General features: G+C 40.3%; 1 protein-coding gene across 9 annotated transcripts in view; it reads left to right on the plus strand.

The window, feature by feature from the left end:
- Positions 1–19179, plus strand: part of RALGAPA1 (Ral GTPase activating protein catalytic subunit alpha 1) — a 211800-nt gene that overhangs the window by 113671 nt on the left and 78950 nt on the right. For all 9 annotated transcript variants that reach the window (XR_012645924.1, XM_074996838.1, XM_074996842.1 and 6 more), the window contains 3 exons: positions 5652–5760; positions 18145–18255; positions 18704–18772. Coding sequence is in view for 8 of the 9 variants with exons in the window: in XM_074996838.1 (XP_074852939.1) it covers positions 5652–5760; positions 18145–18255; positions 18704–18772 (289 nt within the window). In the remaining variant the exon portion in view is untranslated. The remainder of the gene's footprint in view (positions 1–5651; positions 5761–18144; positions 18256–18703; positions 18773–19179) is intronic.

Here is a 19179-nt window from a genome sequence, read left to right on the forward strand (position 1 = left end):
ATGCTAAGGTTTAGTGCTGTGCTGCCCAAAGGACCGCAGGTGGGAGAAGCAAAGGGCCAGACTCACCACCACCACCACGAGCAGCGGGGAAAGCAGATGAAGGCATATCCATGTCACTCTGCCCTCCCATCATACTGCTCTGCAGAGGTAGTAGGGCCATCCTACACTCACAGGTGGAAAGTGGAGCAGAGCTGCCGGGGGAACTAAGTCAGTTGGAGTCATGTTGCTCTGCTTCCCCCACTGCTGCTGCTGAGTCCAGGGCTGGGGTAAGGTGGACCCCTGCTGATGGCATCAGTGTCCCAGCCCTGGTAGTCCCTCGGGCTGCCTCAGTTGGTGAAGAAGCAGGGTGGGGGCAGACCAAAGGCAGGGAAGAGGCATATCCTGGGTAAAAACACAGATCTGTGTTTGGGTTTTTTGTCAGTTACTAGATTTTTTTTTTTTAAACTCACTCCCAATTTATGTGTGCTAATTGCAGATCAAAAATTCAGTCTTCAAAGTACATGAACAATTGCAGGGATTCTTCCTTTTCCTCCGGCCCTTGCTTGCTTGGCAGGGAACTCCTCTTTTACCCTATTCTAGCCTCTGGGATGAGAAATGGGGATTCTTACGCATTTTTAAAAATCATCTATATAGCATCATAAATTAAGATTTTTATATTTAACTTGTTTAGGAGACTGTAGCTGTATGTTTAATATATATCTTAGAGGGCAATCCAGAAAGCACAAATATTATACCGAAGATTTTATCGCGGGTAGTTGAGTGCTCTTGGGATTTTGAGTTCTTCTTTGAATGTGTCATTATAGATACTTCTTTTTGTGTGCATGTACCCTCATGCACCTGAATGTGGACTTTTCTGCATAGTAGTGTCTGTCAGGGTGTCTCATGTGCCCTGTGTGAGCACATAAAGGATGGAGGGGCCACAACTATCCCTCATTTCCCTTTTATCACCTGTGGCAGCAAAATTAATTTTGGGTGGTGTATGGTGTCTGGCACAATTCTGTTTTTGATTTTCAGCATTCCAATTCATGAAGAAATCTCTTTATTCCCACCCATTCCATTTTTTTTTTTTTAGTTTTCTATGTAATGTTTTTGTTTTGTTTTTAAGTTCAGCACTGTTCCACTATGTGCTGTTCCCTGACCTGGTCGTACCCCAACCACCGTGGAATTGGTTACGCAGAGTGAGACCCTCCTGTACATTCAGATATACCACGATTAAATATTTCACACTAGCCATTGGTAATGGCAGATTCCAAACAACAAATGCTGTACTTCTTGCAATGGTCTGTTTTCCTTAACTGATGGACACAGCAAATACCTCTTCTGCCTTGGGGAAGGTAACATCCCTGGCAAATTTCATATGCCTTTCTTTCTCATCCCACACTGGAAAATCTTGACACAAGACTTTAAACTATTGGTGCAAGCTATGAAGTTGCATTCCTAGGAAGAAAACATCCCCCAAACCAGAGCTGAGGCGGTTGTCTTCACAAGTGCCCACAACTTAAGTGCCAGCAGGGAGAAGAAACCAAAAAGGGTGCCAAGACAGTCAACACTGGTGTCGTATTTCCTGATGCTGACCACACTGGCAACAACATCCACTTCAGCTGCCAAGTAAAGTAACCGCACTAAGTACAAACACAACTCATTATGGTGAAAACAACCATCCTGCATGGAGGGCTTGAGACCAAGAGATATGTCCTTAATCATCTATGGTAATGAAGGCAAAGTCAGCTAAGAAGCCTTGAGAAACTGCCACACTGGCATAAATATTGATGTCAAGATCTTACCCAATACAGATTCTGTTATTAACCAGCAAGTCATCTTAATAATCAGGCATGCCTTGAAGGAGATATCATCAGCCTTCTCTTTGCATTGGCATCATCAAGATCAGTGATAGAATTTCAGCCAGTGACACCATTGTTCCCAGAGCTATACTTTTCCTCAATCTTTCTGGGCCACTCCAACTCCCCTGCTGCAAGTAGAGAACCCTCTTCCAAGAGACAGGAGTGGTATCTTAAAGAGAATTGATTTGAAGACAGTGCTGAAGTCTTGTGTATTTACACTTCAATGCCATCCTGTATGTCCTCCTGGTACTAGCTTCCATAAACACAAAGCATCAACTTAATCCTCTTTGTCATACGTTAAACTAGCCTTTGGGATGAAGTTTAACAAGACAGTTTAAAACAATTCCACAGTTGACTTTTGGAAGCCACTGTGCTACTTTCTGTTGAGAGTGATTGGAGATTATGGCTGACACGTGAGTACTGGACTTCATTTACTTCCCATTCCTCTTCTAGAACTCTTCTCACAAGAGCCTGTTGCAAGAACTGACCTCATTCTAGCCTCAGTCATCTAGAAGGCGTAGAAGTGGTTCAGCAGAAATGCAGAGGGAAAGGCTTCTATTCAAGTTATTTCCTTACTCCAAAGAGGAAAGGGTACCTTCATCCTACTAAAGTCCTGAGGAAAGTGACAGATACATACGCTACCAGCAATTCAGGGTGGTTATACTTGTGTCCATTATCCATTTGTTGCAGGCTCAGGACTAGGGATTCTTGACATACAAAATTCATGCTTCCACTCAGTCATCTACATGGCTCACAGGAAGAACCCGGGATTTATAGTGGGGCCAAGTCGTCATTACAAGTTACTGACTTTTGGACTTTGCAGCGCAGAGTGTCGTAACAAAAGTTGCTCATAGGTATGCATGTACTAAGGAAAAAGATCATCCACATGTGTCATAGCTGAATGGCTACCTGATCAGAAGCAGATCACATCTCTGACAAACCTCTACTATATTTTACCTTTGTTCAGCTGGGGCTTCTATCAAACTACAAGAAATCCTCTCCTGACTGAATTCATAGGGTAAAATGGTGAGAACATGCTTTCCTTAGCAGTGAATCCTCTCACTTGAGTTGCTAATAAACATGAGGGTATTGTATCTGGCAGTAACAGTATAGACTTGCCACACATTATTAGGCCATATGTCTACATGTACATATGGGCCACAACTTTCCAGACTTCACCTCTTGCCTCCATAACTCCGGTTCAGATCAGTGCACTCCTCTGCAAAGCATCAGATGAACAAGAGAGCTTCAATTCTATCTCATGTCTTTGTGGTACTGATCCGGTGTCTGCATCCCACTGATGTTTAGAAAGGTGGTACTGACTTTCATCCATCATCATCCAAACCTTTAATCATATAAGCACGTGGAGCAAGCTGAGAAGCCCACCTCAGTCATCTGCTAATACAAGAAATGTGATCCTTGAAGGACGTAAAATGACATATGCGAGGGGGTGCCTGCTTTGCCCCTTAGCTGCAAGAATGCAATAACTCTGGACTGGTGCTACCTGCATAACGTAACCACTACCTGTTCATCCCCTGGGGCCAATAGTGACTTTACAGTCTAAGTAGACAAATCTATCACCAGCTATGAGTGGTAACTGCTGAAATTCATTACCCTAGTTGATATTCCACCACTGGGAGAATTCAGTCATAGACCTGTTTGGCAGCAAGGACAATATCAAATGCCGAAACTTGTGTTTGACAGCATTTTTGCTGGACCACTGGTCTGTTGTGAAAATGAGACAACCTTTATGCTTTCCCACTGATTCTTGTAATCTCCAGGTTGAATGCCATAGGCAGATATGTCTAGGGCAGGCTTATTCTTATATCTCCTATTTGCTGAGATATTTCTGGCTGCTGGTCCTGTGGTAGAAGTTCAGACAACCACTGATTAGGCTCTCAGGGTTGCCTAGACCTGCTTTTTCAAGATCTGGGTCATGAATTGCACCCAGAGGCAAAATTGTAGTCACTGTTTTCATTAATGTTGACTGGCTGAGTACCTGGGAAGAACCACTCCTTGCGTGTTCAGGTAGCACAGAACAGGAAACAGTTACTGAGACAGTCTTCTCCAAATGGAAAAGATGCAGCATTGCCAAACTTGGTATGCTGTGCACGTGTGTCAGGCATTGGCCTTCTAAATTGATCACACAAAGCATTGCCGTAAGTCTCCTCCTGCCATAAGGCTCCTCCTGTCCTTTGCAGAGCAATCCAAGATCCTGCCCATTTTATCTCAAAAACTGTCTCTGTCTGTCCACCTGTATTCACACGTGGTACACACTTCACCAGAAAGATCTGGGTGCTGTCACTGTCCATTCTACCAGGGCTGTGTCTTCCACCACCGCCTTTCTCAAGAACGTACCCCTTACGGACATATGCAAGGCAGCGACGTGGTCTTCCAGCGATACATTTGCATAGCACTCCGCTATTTCATCTTCCTTTGCTTCCTCCATTCAAGTGGGTCAAGCAGTTCCGTCAACTGTAATAGTTACTGGGCTCCAAACCCACCTCCCAAGTGTGACTACTGCTTTATAGTCACCCAGAGAAGAGCACCCATGGGAACGCTACTCTAAGAAGTTACTCACCTTGTGCAGTAACGATAATTCTTCAAAATGTGTATCACCATGGGTGCTCCACTTCCCTCCCTCCTTCACTTGTTTGGAGCATCCTGCTCTATTTGCTAGGGTAGAGAAGGAACAGAGAGATCTATGCTGCACACACGCCAGATAATACAGGGAGGTGCTACTACACATGCATGGCGCGGGAAACCATGACTATAGAAGAATCGCCAACTGCCAGTGTGAGGACACACCAACACCCAGAGTGGAGTACTCATGGGGACACACATCTTGAAGAACCATCATTACTGCACAAGGGAGTAACTTCCTCTTGTGTCACAAAAACTTACAAAATGGGTGAGTCATTGTGTCTCATTGTAGAGATTGAACTACTCTGAACGGGGGTGTTGCTGGACCAGAGAGCCCCAGTGTCCAAGTGTCTGGCAGCAGGAGGGCCAGAAGCCTGGCCAAGAAACACTGGGTGTGGGGGCCAGCAGTCTGTCTAGGTCCAGTGGCCAGCGGGCTAGGAGCAGAGCTGAGCTGGGGGTCCAGTGGCAAGGGGGCCAGAATTGACCTCCCCTGGTGTGGCAAACTCCCTTATGTGGGAATGGTCAGGTCCCAAAGGTGCTCAACCAGACGTATCCAACCTGTACAACCAGTTAGCTGCTGTACCACACCTGGCAGTTACTAAGGCCCTTTCCATCGGCACCCAGGCAGAATCCGTGGCCTGTTTCCAAAACATACAGCTATGAGAAACTTGCAAGGCTGCTGTGTGGAGCAGTTCGCTCACGTTTGTCAAGCATGGACTTAACTGCCAAGTCAGATGCCAAATTGGAGAGTGGTACTCCAAATTTTGTGCAACTGATTTTGCTGATGCTCTTCATTCGAAATATCCAGGAAGGATACCACTTGCCAGTCACCTCCAGTGGCATCCACACTGACACATACAGTTGTGGCTCTCTGAGATGCAGTAATGCGTGGATCCTACAACCTGTCCTCTTGAAGAGTTTTCAGCTAACACAGGCTTGTAAGGGAGGGTTGCAGCTGCTCGGTTGTTTATGCCCTTACACAGAAGCATGAGGAAATGCAGCCCTAACGGCCACTGCTATTCAAAAGATTCTGAGCTCAGGTTGCATGAAGTGGTATGCACCTGCAGTGAAAGCCATCCTGACTGCAGCAGCTTGAAAAACTACAATTAATGCAGGGTAAGAAGCCATTCGTTATATCTTTTTTTGTTATCTGACCCTGTTTTGCAGATGTGTTGCTCTTTGCAGCCTTGGAATTTGGATCTGTGAGGAACTGGTTCATGAATCGCATCATCCTCAGATCAAGGAAGCACTGAATGTGATTTGTGTGTCTTTGAAGGTAAGAGACGAGGTGTGCTGCAGTCTGTTACAGCTTAAAAATGACTTACGTCTTCAAAGTCCAGTGTGCAAATAGGTAATTAATCCTCACTGCCATTCTGAATGTGGCCAGTGTCATTTTACAGAGGATGAGACTGAGATACAGATTAAGTAACTTACCCTTTGCAGCTCAGTGATTTGGTATCCAAAGGCGGGATTACACACACAAATCCCTGGCCTCCAGTCCTCTCTCCACTCTGCAGCAAAAGAATGAATTCATTTTAAAGGTAAAATCAACATTTTTATTACTGGCCAGAGATCTTATTCTTAAGATCAAAAAGCCAGGTTGTGTGCTGAAGGGGAGAACACAAGGAGTTTTCTTTTCCTTGCACATCTGCACAAGTGCCAAGTCACAGTTATAGTCTGTGCAGCCTGAGCCTCAGGTACTTCTTCCTCATAGTGCAAGCTACTCTAAATAGAGAGAGGAGGCAGAACAATAGTTTGGTCCCTATCCTTCACCACTCAGCAGCTGTTATCCCCCCAGATGTGCAAGGGGAATAAGTTGCACCCTCCTTAGGAATGTGCCATCTGTGCACTTGAGAGTCCCAAAATGTGATGCCTTTCTGGGGCAAAGTGCCTCTAAGAGCTTACATTGGGACAGTGCAGCTCAGTGTGTAATCTGAATCTAAAACTTAGTAATTTAGCATTTTTGTAGTTTATGATGAAATTACCTGTAGGAAAGAGAGAACCCAGGCACAGGAAGGATTGAATTTTACTACAGTCTTTCTTCAAAATATATTTGTAAGTTTTTATTAAATATATTTTGTTAATGAAAAGGAACGTTACAGCTTGTTCACATGTCTTTTCTGTGACCCTTTAATATGATCTGGGTAATATATACAATTCAAACTTTTTACAATTTTAAACTGTGTGAATGTTACTTTGCTATATATTTTTCATATGTTCTATGTAACCAGGTGAGGTGAGGAATTATTGCTATTTTGGCATTTGTTCACTCAGTTGTACCCTAGTTATACATAGTTGCTATGCACAAATTATTTGACAACCATTATATTCAAATACAACTAGTAGCAAGTGTGGACCAGTATCAACACAGATGGAGGTTGATGGATGAGGTTCCTAGTGGAGTCATCTTATCCTTTCCTTTTGGAAATGGCAGGACCTTCATTCTTCTGAAAATGCCTTTAGTTTTTGTAGTTATGATATTCTACAGCTTCCTTGACAATCTGGTCTATTGCCAAGTTTGCTCTTCAGGCAATCTTGTTTCTTTCTTCCTCCCTACTCAAATATGTAATCTGAATTTTACCTATTAAAATATTACTTATTATTTTGTCATTTATTGAATAGTCAGTATACCTGGCTCCTACCCACTTCATAGCATTTTATTACGTAAAGATTTTGCATATTAGTTTGTATCTCAACAGCATGCTCTGTCTTTTTAACCTTTCCTAATAGGTCTTATTTTTAAAACAATTTCGATTTTCTTTATTCTAACTTGAACTCTGTGCAGGCAGTCTTTTGGCTGTGATAAACAGAATGTTATGCACCTTTGGAGGCTAATCCTTACCAAGTAGAACAGACTAATTACTTTGCTGTTTTCAACAGATTCTTTTAGTAATAAACACCACATTGCTGATGTCTGTTTTGCCACATCATGTTTTAGGTGTGGCACCTTCTCAGGGATCTGATTGTCTCTCCAGTATCCTATAAATTGTACATTTGACAGGTTTGGGGAAATTCCTATGTGAATTTAATATTAGAGAAAAGTGTCCATTGATTTTTAGCATCTAATTTTTATCAAAGTTGTGCAATATTTTAATCCTGTCATCCAGAATATTTTGTTTTCCCATTTGTTCTCCCATTTTTTCTTTTTGCTAACAATTATTTTAAACCAGTATCTTGTCATAACTGCATGTGGTAAGTTTGGACAAGTTAATGCTTGAACTGGAACATACAGGTGGCTAGGCCACATTTCTATTTTTCACTGCTTCAAGTTGGCAAAAACTTTGGTGCATACCATGTTTTTTCTCACTTTGAACAGTAGGGTAAAATACCTCCAAAGGCACAGTCTATATAAGAAACTCATAAATACAGTTTTGTGTTCTAGAGAAGCAAGACAGATGTAGACTTGTACATAAATCATGTCTTGGCTTCCATATAATCAAGGAATTGGAATCTCAGGGAGGATTATTTTCTTGTTGAAAGAGGAATGAATGGCTATAAATACAGGAAGCTATGTGCCTTGTCTAACATATTGACAAGTACAGTTTGTACACCATTGAATAGGAATGGCAGATGACAAAAGCAAATTGCATGCTTATAACTCAGATGTAGCAACACATTTAGAACGCCAACCAAGAAGTGATGTCCAAGTACAGCCAGTAGTTTATCTGTAAAGACTGTGGAGATACTGCTGTCTGTTGTAACCACACTGAAAGTCTCAGCATGAAAGGTGCTAGTTGGACATCTGTACTACTGCAGCTAGAGGTTATGTACCACTCAAAATATCTTAGGCTTGGATTGATGTCAAAGCCTTCCAAAAATAGCTGTTACTGATACCAGTAAATCAGAACTGGTACTGAGCCATTGTTGAATGTATCACTTAATTTATTTAGTGCCATTTTGGAAACCATAGCTGAAATCAGCTCTGAGCACAAGATACAGGAGGGGCAATACAGCCCAGAAAGTAACTTTGAGAAAATGCATATTGAGGATATGGAGGGACTCTGCAGACCAGTCTGGAAACTGTTAGTCTGATCAAAGAAAAATCTGGTGTTTCAGTAGAATATTCACACATGCAAGATCTAGGCTTATTTGAAGAGAAGTGATTGAGAACAAGTATTATGTCGGTTGAGCAACAACTCCTAGACTTACCACTCTGTATAGCAATGCACACTGTCACAGATGATATGGTATATATTAATACTTCCTTCTCAGGCAAAGGTTTCTTAATATATACACCAAAATTACACAGGTAGTGATGTAAAATCTTTGATGGCGCAGTAAATAATAAAGACAAAATAAGTTGTTATAAAGTGGTCTAAATTGCCTGGTTGAGTAGTCAGAAGCCAGAAAATACATACTAATACAACCAAATGCAACGTAGTGCATCTGGGAACAAAGAACATAGGTTATACCTAAAGGATGGGGGGCAGTCACAGAAAGCAGTGAGTCAAAGAAGAACTTGGGCACCATCATGGATAATCAGAATGAGCTTTCAGTGCAGTGCTGTAGCCAAAAGGGCTAATGTAATCCTGGCATGTATAAAAATGTGAGGGTTGTACAGGGGGAGCATTGCACAAAAGTGGGGCAGTGATCTTGCCTCCATACACAGCATGAATAAGAATGCAGTGTGTTGTGTCCTGATGTCCACAATACTGGTGAGAGTTCAAAGAAGGGCCGCAAACATGATCCAGGTGTTTGAAAACAAGCCATTTGGTATGAAGCTTAAGGAACTCTGTATATTTAGCTTATTGGAGAGAAGATTAAAAGGTGGCTTGGTCATTGTGAATAAGTTCTTACACATAGGGAAAGATACTGGATAATGAGAAGGCTTTTCAATCTTTCTGACAAAGGCATGGTAAGATCCAAAGGCTGGAAGTTGAAGCTTGACACATTTGGTTCTGAAATAAGATGCAGTGTTCTGGCCACGAGCAAACTTGAACATTGACAGCCCATTAAGATGTTCCAGTGGACTCTCCATGGCTTGTAGTCTTGAAGATGAGATTAGATTTTTTTTTAAAAAAAATTATGCTTTAATTCAGTTTCTTGAATAAATTGTATGGAGGGGGGTTGGGCTAGATGGCCACAATGCTCCCTTCTGGCCTTAAAATCTGTGACTGACTACTGCTGTTCATCCCCTTTTTTCTTGGTCAGTGGGGAGAATAGGATTGCTTGTAAATTCTTAGCATTTGGAGTTCAGCATTAAAGCAGTGATTATAATCTCATGCTTCACAGCTTCAGTCAGTTGCCTGTATAGGTCAGGAAGGATTCTTAAATTCAATAATTCAGACAGTCAGGATGTCCAAACAGTTCCCCATTTCCTCCATCCAATGTCTGTCTCACATAGGATTGGTAAGTTTTTTGATTGGTAGTTATTTGGGGTATTAAAGGTACTTCCAGCAGTCTAGATTTAATACCGCATTCTGTAATCTAGTTCTCAGGCTTTCAGTTTTTTTATGTTTGTCAAGATACTATGGAGGTCACCCAGGCACATAAATATTCTGCTTATTATACTCTTCTTAACCATTTCTGTGTTATTCTTCAGCGGATCAGAAGAGATTATTTCTTTCAGGAATAAGTGATAGGTCTGTTTTAATCTTAACCCCCTGAAACTGCTCCTGCCGATTTAAAATTTCTTATGTAAACGCCTTCCTTCTTTCAGTCAAATTAAAAAAAAGATGGCTGAATCTTCAGCCACTTTCAGACAAAAGTGCAAAACAAGTAGTGTGAGAGAGAGGAAAAAAGGCAAGCAGAGAACTAACTGCTTATATCTGCTCATGTGTATGCCTCTGGCTGGCTTATAAGAGTCATCCTGTTTCTGATGCAGATAAAGACGATTAACTGAAAGTTTGTGGTCATCCCTTTATCTTGTGCCTCATCAAAGTATGTAACTTTACCCATTATTCCCAGTCACATGGAAGACCAGAAAAATTAAAAATGCTGTGTGAGTAAGAAGCTGGCCCAGAGTTCAGCTTTTTCTCAGATCACATGCCATCTTACTTATGCCACATGAAAAATCCATTTGTTTTATTTTGCACCATAGTTTCCTTTTTATATTACTTCCAGAAAGCCATTGGGACAATCACATTATTTTTACTAACTTTTTTCTTCTTGTAGTGTGGTTCTTCTGTCTGAATATTTTACTATTCAGAAACTCACAGCTACCCTTAATTTCCCCATACTCTTATTCTCTACCTGTGCTTCCTTACCTACTCACTCTGAATTTTCATTTTTAGTCAGCCTTTTTGATGTTTGTAAGGTACAACATTCCTGCAAGGGGTCATGTAACAGAACTGATGACCTCATGGGATCTCCTGGAAAACCAAGATGCTGGCTCTAAGCATCTCTTGCAACTGAGGTAACTGCCCCTATAACCACATGGAAGCGAACCCCCTGAATTTGAGAGGTGTGCTGTAGTTCACTGGTAAGTGAAAGGATAATAACCAAAAGAGCTAAACCTACCTAATACCCTTTTGACAGGGTTGGACTCCAAAACTAAATGCCCCTTCCCTACCTTGCTGCAAAAAAATATAAGCACAGGAAGGAACATAAATCATGTGTGCATTGAGGCTTTTAGTGACTTTGGTTGACCAAACATATTACAACTGTTGAGATTGCTAAGGAATGTTTAAAACAGGTTTTTGTGTTCAGGCAAAGGGTTATTAGGCTGCTACCCTATTCCTTAGGCTATTATTCTACTGTCTTAATTAGCTGTGTCTCACGGCAAGTCAACCAGGAGCCTAATTATTAAAATATTTGAGAAATAAATCTTTTAAAAAGTGTTTCTGAATAGTGTATGTTGGACCCATAGCCTAAGAAAAATCTGGTACCATCTGTATTTAGCTAAAGCAATTGCAAGTGTCTGCTTTCAGCAGAAGGGAAAAAATACATCTCCCATTAAGAGCTACTGTTTATAGATCAGTCAGAGCTTCTTGCTGAGGAAAAAGCAGTCATCCTTCTTGATAGTCGAATGAATTGAATTTAAGTGTTCCTTGACCACAGAAGTTCCCTAAAACCAATTGATAGAACTGCTGTCTGTCATTGTCTCAAGGAGGTCCTGAGACAGCAGCAGCAGCAGAGAAATCAACAGTTTACATTGGAATAAAAAATGGTAAGTACTAATTTTCTTTTAGACACATTTCCAACGAGGGATACTTTTGTCCAACACTGACATTCTTATTCCAGACAATTTAGTTTTTTGCCCTTTGTTGTGCCCTGTAGTATAAAAACAGAATATCTAGTGCTTGGATAAGACACATGAAAGATTAAGTAAAAAAAACTTAAATGTGAAAAAGGTGAAACGGTTTAATGTGCAATGTAAGGGAAAAAGGCCAGAATTATTGGCATACTAAGGTGTTTGTTAGAAGAAAATGCAGCCTCACAAATCCAAGGAACTCTGGTAATCTAGAAAATAGTTTGAGATAATGGTAATGAAGGAGAAATTGAGAAAGGTAACCTAGACAAATAGGATTATGTAGAAGAAGCTAACCAAGTAAGATCTCTTCATTCCAGGCAGGATGGCGAGCAGTTGATCATATTACTGTTGTCTTTAAATATTTGAAGTTTATTAAAAATGTGTCAGAATTCTCTAAAATTCATTTCCTCTCCAGGTAATTTCACAAAAAGCTACCTTACAGTACAGCAAAGGAAAGGTTGTGGTAGGGCCAGAAGTGGAAGAAAACCCTACTCACCACCCCTTTGTCTTGCAGAGTGCGGCAAGGTGGAGAGTGGAGAATGAAGCAGAAGTAAATTCTTAAGTAAATTAGAATAGTAAGCCTATCCATAGAATGCCTTGTTGCTTAATTGTTAGAAAGTTATGTTAGTGAAAAATCAGTATTATGGAATCATTCCCATACTAGAATGGTGTAAAAAAAAAAAAAAAAAAAAAACAAAGAAACCCAGTCACAATGGTAATTAAGTCCTTGTTAACATATCTAAGGCTGTGTTTAGACTGTATCCCTAAGTCAAAAGAATTTATGCCGTTTGCACAATGGAAATTGAACACAGTATTTCAAAATAAGCGCCTATTTCGAGGTTTCTGTTACCCTCTCGTGATGAGGGTTAGCGGAACCGGAATACTGCTCTTTTATAGTTGGATGCCAACATTCAAAGAGCAACTACAGTAGTCTTTGAAGTATTCGTTTTTAAATTAAATTTGGCTATTGTTGGATCATAGGAACTTCCATGTGGTGAAAGTAAGGGTATCTAACAAACAGAAATAATAGAAATCAAATGTAGTAAATACAAAATTTAGGTTGTGAAACTCCAGAATATGGAATTAGTGACATACTGGGAAACTTGAACACTACATGTAATTTTTATATTATCCCACAAGATTGTGAAATATTAAGGTGGAAGAGAGGTTCTTTCCTCTTATCCCATATTACTTAGGTAAAATTCAAAAGAGAAAATATTTGATATTTTAATGTCACAATGATGTACGAAGTTCACCTGGTGGAACTGATGAGCAAAGGAAAATTAACACACAGTAAGATAATCCTTGCTTGTATAATGTTTACAATTATTTTGCTTTATTCTACATTTACAAGTTTAATTACAATTTTCATAATAAAGCCGTTTATAATCAATGAATAATGAGACAATGACTGATCCTACAGTATTCTGTTGTAGGTTTCCCTCCAGACTACGGAGTTAATGTCCCCTCTTAATCTGTAGATTTAGTAATGAACACAGGTCATATCTGTACTGTCGCCTGTGACTGACTTTTGTGTGATCAAATATATAATGAAGATTACAATTGCAAACCACACTCCCCGCCTTCAGGTTTAACCCCTTGCAGCCCTAAACTGCTGCTAAGCTTAATCCCTTGCAGCTCCAAACCTTGATCCTCCCCTCCCCTCCCCCCTGCACTCAGGCAGCTTAACCCTCACCAGCAGCCCAAAACTGTCCCCCCTTCTGCCCTCAGGTGGCTTAAATTGAGTCCTCTTTCAGCACGGCAGGCAAGGAGCCGGAAGAGAGCGGCAGCAGCAGGAGCTGCAAATGGCTCCTTAAAAAGCCACATGTGGCTTGGAGCTGCCCAGCTGCTTTTCTGCTTTCCAGCAGAAATGAAGTCCTATAATCATTCTAATCATGACCTATTTCTTAAATTATTTCCCAGTGTCAGAATTAACTCACTCTTGAGTGTGTGGAAATGAGTAATCGCATATCCTTGAATAAGTTATTCTTTGTATTTAATGAAGACATTTGAACCTGAAGCTTAAATGGAAGCTTGCCTGGTAGTTCCTTATCACTTGACAACTTCTTGTGTGGAGATTTCGAGAGACATCTATTTACAGTTAGTAATGATTTGTGCTAAAATCTGTACATCTTAGCCTGGAAGCCTTTTGATGTAGTTCCAAGACAAAGGTGTCAAGTCATTGGTGTCTGATCATGAGTATCTGTTAGGGAAGAAAAGTCACAGAGAGGTAGTTGTGTTGTTTTGTGTATCTTCACAAAACAGAAGAGCAGTCCTGTAGCACTTCAAAGACTAACGAAATAATTTATGACTTGATGAGCTTTGGTGGGGCAGACCCACTCCTTCAGATCTATAAAAGACTTTTAATCATTCAGAGAAAAGGGGTGGAACATTCTCTCACACCAACAAGATACTTGAGCTATGTCCTGCTCTGTTGACTGGACTGGCCACCAGAGAAGTGAAGAGCATTGAAGCAAGTAAGCCAAGTCTGAGGTATAACCAATCAGAGAGAGCCCTACTGCAAAAGCACAGATCATGTCTTATCAACAAAGATAATGGTAAATATCAATTAGCACTAATTGATTTGGAGACTGTAAAGAGAAGGTGTAAAGAGCCTTCTGTAGAACAGTTAGTGAGCACTCACATCATTCCAGTGTAAGCTAAGGTGTGTGTGTGTTTTAAATGTTTCACAGAGAGAGAGAGAGAGTGTGTGTGTGTGTGTGTGTGTCTGTCTCTAAAGCTCTTGTTAGTCTGGAGTTTTAGAAAATATTTGGTGTTTGTGCCAGATTGTTGGAGGAAAAAAAATTGCCTAAAAGAGGGGGGTGGATATATTTGGTAAATTAAGGTTAATCTTTGTGAGTAGCAAAGTTTAATCAGAAACAGGTAGCCAAGAGGAGGCCACCAAAACAAGTTTTTTGTTGTACTTCATTAGAATCAAAGACAAAATAACAGCTGCTACTTTCAGCAGACTGAGTAATATAATTAAGTTAAGTTTGTGTAAGACCTTGAAGATTGTTTTTCTTAACTTACTACTTGGCAAGTCAGATAACTCCACATTATTGACTAGTGTGTTCCAACTGTAACATCAGTTTGAGCATTGTAATGCATTTCTTGTGAATTGTCAGGAGCCAGTTTCACCTACCTGCTGGCATATTACACTTACAGTAATACTTGTTCTATATTAGTCTGCTTAATATTTTAATAAATGTATAAAAGTCAATCAGAAATAAGTGAATAAAAATACACTTCTACATAAAACAACAACAAAGGAGAAAAAAGTGAAATGTTTAACAGTCATTCTGCATTTCAGTAACTTAAACTACAGCCCTACGATTTCTATGTAGTCAATCACTTAAAATTACTTTCTGGGTAATTTTGAGATTCAGCAGTATCATGGTTTACAGTATAGGTTGCACTTCCAACAAACAGCACTCTACTGAATTATGGATGCTCCTGGGCAGAGAGGACCATCCGTAACAAGATCTGCAGCATGGAGCCCTGCAGCAGAGCCCAGGAGCATGTGACTGGGGCAGAGAGTCCAGGAGTGTGGGGTCAGAGAGCAGAGCTTTGCAGCTGTCCCCTGGAGTGCAGGAGCCAGAGCCAAGCTTTCCAGGACGTTGGCAGCAGCTGGCTGGGGAGTGGTGGGGGAAGCAAACCAGGGTGCCTGCAGCAGGCAACGACTTGGGATTCAGCGGCAGGATACCTCCCCTGGTCTGGCAAATTCATGCTGGACCAGGGAGATCCAACTTGTACTGAATTTAATTAAGGATGCAGAGAGTTTATATTGAGTAAGAATTCTTTTGCATGCTTATTCCTGTATACTATGGATAAATGTTTATCTTCTATACAATGTATGCTTTCTGTAAATGGTTGTGTGTAGTTGCACTTGTGTTTATAGCACTGCATTTTTTTGTGTATATCTATCTTAGGATGGCGGGGAGGCAGGGAATTATGTTAGAAGTAAGAATGGAATTGACTTAGAAATATGCCAAGCCTCCACCTGTGGTTAGTAGTTTAATGAACAGTAAAATATACAGGAAGGGAAGCTTGATATGATTCTCAGTTTCAATCCTTCCCACACCATCAAGTGTCACCTAAAGCACAAGTAAGTATTTACTGTCCTCGTGTTTCCCAGTCAGCTATTCACATCTTCTTGATGTTGTGAAGTCCCTGAAGTTTTTTCCTTATTATGTATTTTTCAATGAAGAGACTGTAAATACCTGCCTTAATGATGATTTCCCTTAACATATTCCACTTTAACTATGTAAAAGATTTGGGAAACATCCTTTATACCTAAGTGTCCTAAACAAAAGAAATAGCTGTTTGTTGCTAACATAAATTACTGATTTGTATTATCTAGCAGCAGTCTATCAGATTATCTTTTGTCACATATGTACGTTTTGGGATCTGGAGGAGGCAGCTGTCTTTTATACATATGATACATTTTTAATGGTCACTTTAATTAAACTTCCCACTTTTCAATAAGTTTTATTTTTCTTTTCTATGCAGGCCCAAGTACAGCAGATATTTTAGCATGTACATAGCTTTAGTCACATAGTGTACTCACATACTAAACTATATTTGCATGCACGTTTGCAAGATCTGGGATATAGCTGATTTGTCTGCCTACTGAAATAAAATACTAAATAAAATTCTGAGTTAATTACAAGACACCTGAAAGGGTAGCACCACTATCACTACGACATCCTATTACTTGGATGCTTTGAATTCTTGTCTTATCCTACCCACCTGCTCCCCCACACTTTCTGTTTGATGGCCTACATGTGCCTTCATGGTGGGGCACTTCTTTACAATATTAATAGAGGCGGGGCATGGCGTTTGGGACAGATTTTGGGTACAGGAGGGTGCTCCAGGCAGGGGATTTGGGTACAGGAGGAGTGTAGGGTCTTGCAGGGGATATGGGTGCAGGAGAGAGCTGTGACCTGGAACAGGGGGTTGCAGTACAGGAGAGAGTTCCAGGAGGTTCTTACCATAGGCAGCTCATGGCCGGTGGCCCAGTGGAGGTACTCAGGCAAGCTGCCTGCCTGCTGTAACCCCACACACCACTCAAAGCAGCAGGCTACTAGGGCAACCTTGTCCCCACACACACCTTGTTAGGAAGAGGGAAGCAGGTCTCCACTCATTGCCTGTGTGTGCAAACACTAACCTTGCAGCTTCCAGACAATGAAAACTATGAGAGTGGTGGTGGAGACAGGGGCAGTGCATGGAGATGTGCTTCCCCTTCCCCCCAGGGGCACGCACACAGACACACTTAGACATAGCCTTCAGCTGCTTTGGGCAGCATATGGGGCACAAACAGGCACAAAGCCTTCCTCAGTGTCCTGCTGAGCCATGGAACATTGGTGGCTTGGAGGGTCATGGCAGGCTGGATCCAAATGTTTGGTGGGCTGAATCCTACCCACTTCTGGTCTACAAAATCTTAATGCAAGGAATTTCTGAACAATTTTATTTATTCTTAATCAAAATTTGTTATAATAAATATCTCCCACTTCTGTCCCTTTTTCCAGGATATGCATAAACCTTACTGACAAGCAGTATCATAAGCTGTATGTTCCTATGTCACCCACATCAAAGACATTTATTTATTTTTATTTATTCATTGTATTGTACTTTTTCTTTATAGTCATCTTAGGTTTTTATAAAAATGTTTCTCTCCTGCCTCGTAATACTCCATATTCCATCTTTACTTCCTCTCTCTCTTTCACATCTCTCAATAGCCCAGAGGTTTCTTCTGAAACTTTGGCTTGCTCAGCACCATTTGGTTCCCTCTACTCTCTCCCTCATCTGCTAGTCTGTCCATTTGCTGCTGTATGTCCTGTCTTTTTCTCCCCCTGAGCCCTTATCTTTTCTTACTTGTTTAAAGCTTTTCTCATCAGCCCTGCTGTCCTCGTACTCTAAAAACTGGCTTCCCACCTGTTAATATAAAGTCTGCTGAATCCATGCCACCACCTCTTCAACAGAAGGAAGATGAATGTTCTGTAAACCTGACTCTCTTTCACTTTTCAGCTACAAGTTTACTTCCATGATTTTGTTGTTTACAACTTCATTCGTTTTTGGTATTGATGTCTGTTTCAGCTCTTAATGAGGGACTCTGATTCTTTCTAATCAGCTGTTAATTATATTAGTACTGATGAGAATAACAGTTTGTGTTCTTTTCTGCTGGTTTTATGGTACTCTGTTAGCCAATGTGAATGCAAAGCTTAGGGTTTATCCCTTTGATGTGCAGCCCCTGGGTCTTTTCCACCTTGCCTATGAAATCAAATGATTCAGTTTGTGTCTCTGATCAGAAAGTAATTTACGTTAAAGTGAAGATCATTAAGTTATAAGACAATGGACTCATTCTTAGCTCCTCCTTATCTGAGATTCTTGTCCGTCATATTAATATGTCATAGGTTGAAATCATGGACAGTTGTGAAGTAATTACTACCACTCTTTTTTTTTTTACAGTTTCCAAATAAAACAGTTGCACATGTTGCCTGTAGTATGCTTAACATGCTGATTCATTACGTACATAGGCTTCAAGCATACCAAGCTGATTCACCTTTAAAAATTATTCAAGTAAGTAATTAAAAAGTATTTTAGTTTGCGGATGTCTAGGGATTTTTATGATGCTTTTAGGAAATATATCATTGAAATTGAAGTAACAGACTGTACATTTTGATGTAAATAATTTTATATATATTAAATATAAAGTAAGGTTTTAGTCAAATTGAGTTTGCTGCCTGCACGAATACATTAGATAGGTGGAGGTAGTGGCTTCAGTTGCTTCCTCTGATACCTGCCTGAGGCAGATGTTAACTTAGCTCAAAGAGTTCATTAGGTAATGTCTTTCTGAAGTTCAGTTTAAAAAAAAAATCAGTTTTACAACCAGCAATCTAACTGAATGCTACAGTTTGAAGTAATTGTAGAAGAATTATAACCATAGGTATGATATTGTTTCATATTTGCCTGGCATATTTATTTAAAGGAACTGTAACTTGTAAAGGAAATTATTTATTTTCCACAGATCCTGATAGCAACCATTACTCATCTTTTACCCCATACAGAAGCTTCCTCTTATGAACAGGACAAAAGGGTAAGGAAACATTAATCGTGCTCTTTATAAATATGGAATTGCCAGTCATGGCTCCGTGATTTTGAGTTTTGCCTTAAAGATGAGGTTCAAGCTCTCTGTATGTAAAAATCTAGTATAGTCTCCCCAGAATTGCAGCATATATTCTTTGATAATAAAATGAATTTTTTCAGAATTTACAAGTAAAGCAATTTGTGTTTAAAATTAGTTTTAAAATTGCTCCCTTAATAAACTTAGCACCCTGTGTCAGTCCTTTTCATCTTGTGCCTAACGATTCTAATACCAGATTATTGCAGACTTTTCAAACTTCCTTTGTGGTTGGTGTTTTGAAATTTTGTATGTGGACTACATTTTAAGACAGTTTTAGCAATAATTATATTATATTGTTACCAACTATAATTTCAAGTGAA

Source organism: Carettochelys insculpta, chromosome 6 (assembly GCF_033958435.1).
Source record: "Carettochelys insculpta isolate YL-2023 chromosome 6, ASM3395843v1, whole genome shotgun sequence".
In the NCBI taxonomy this organism is placed as follows: domain Eukaryota; kingdom Metazoa; phylum Chordata; order Testudines; family Carettochelyidae; genus Carettochelys; species Carettochelys insculpta.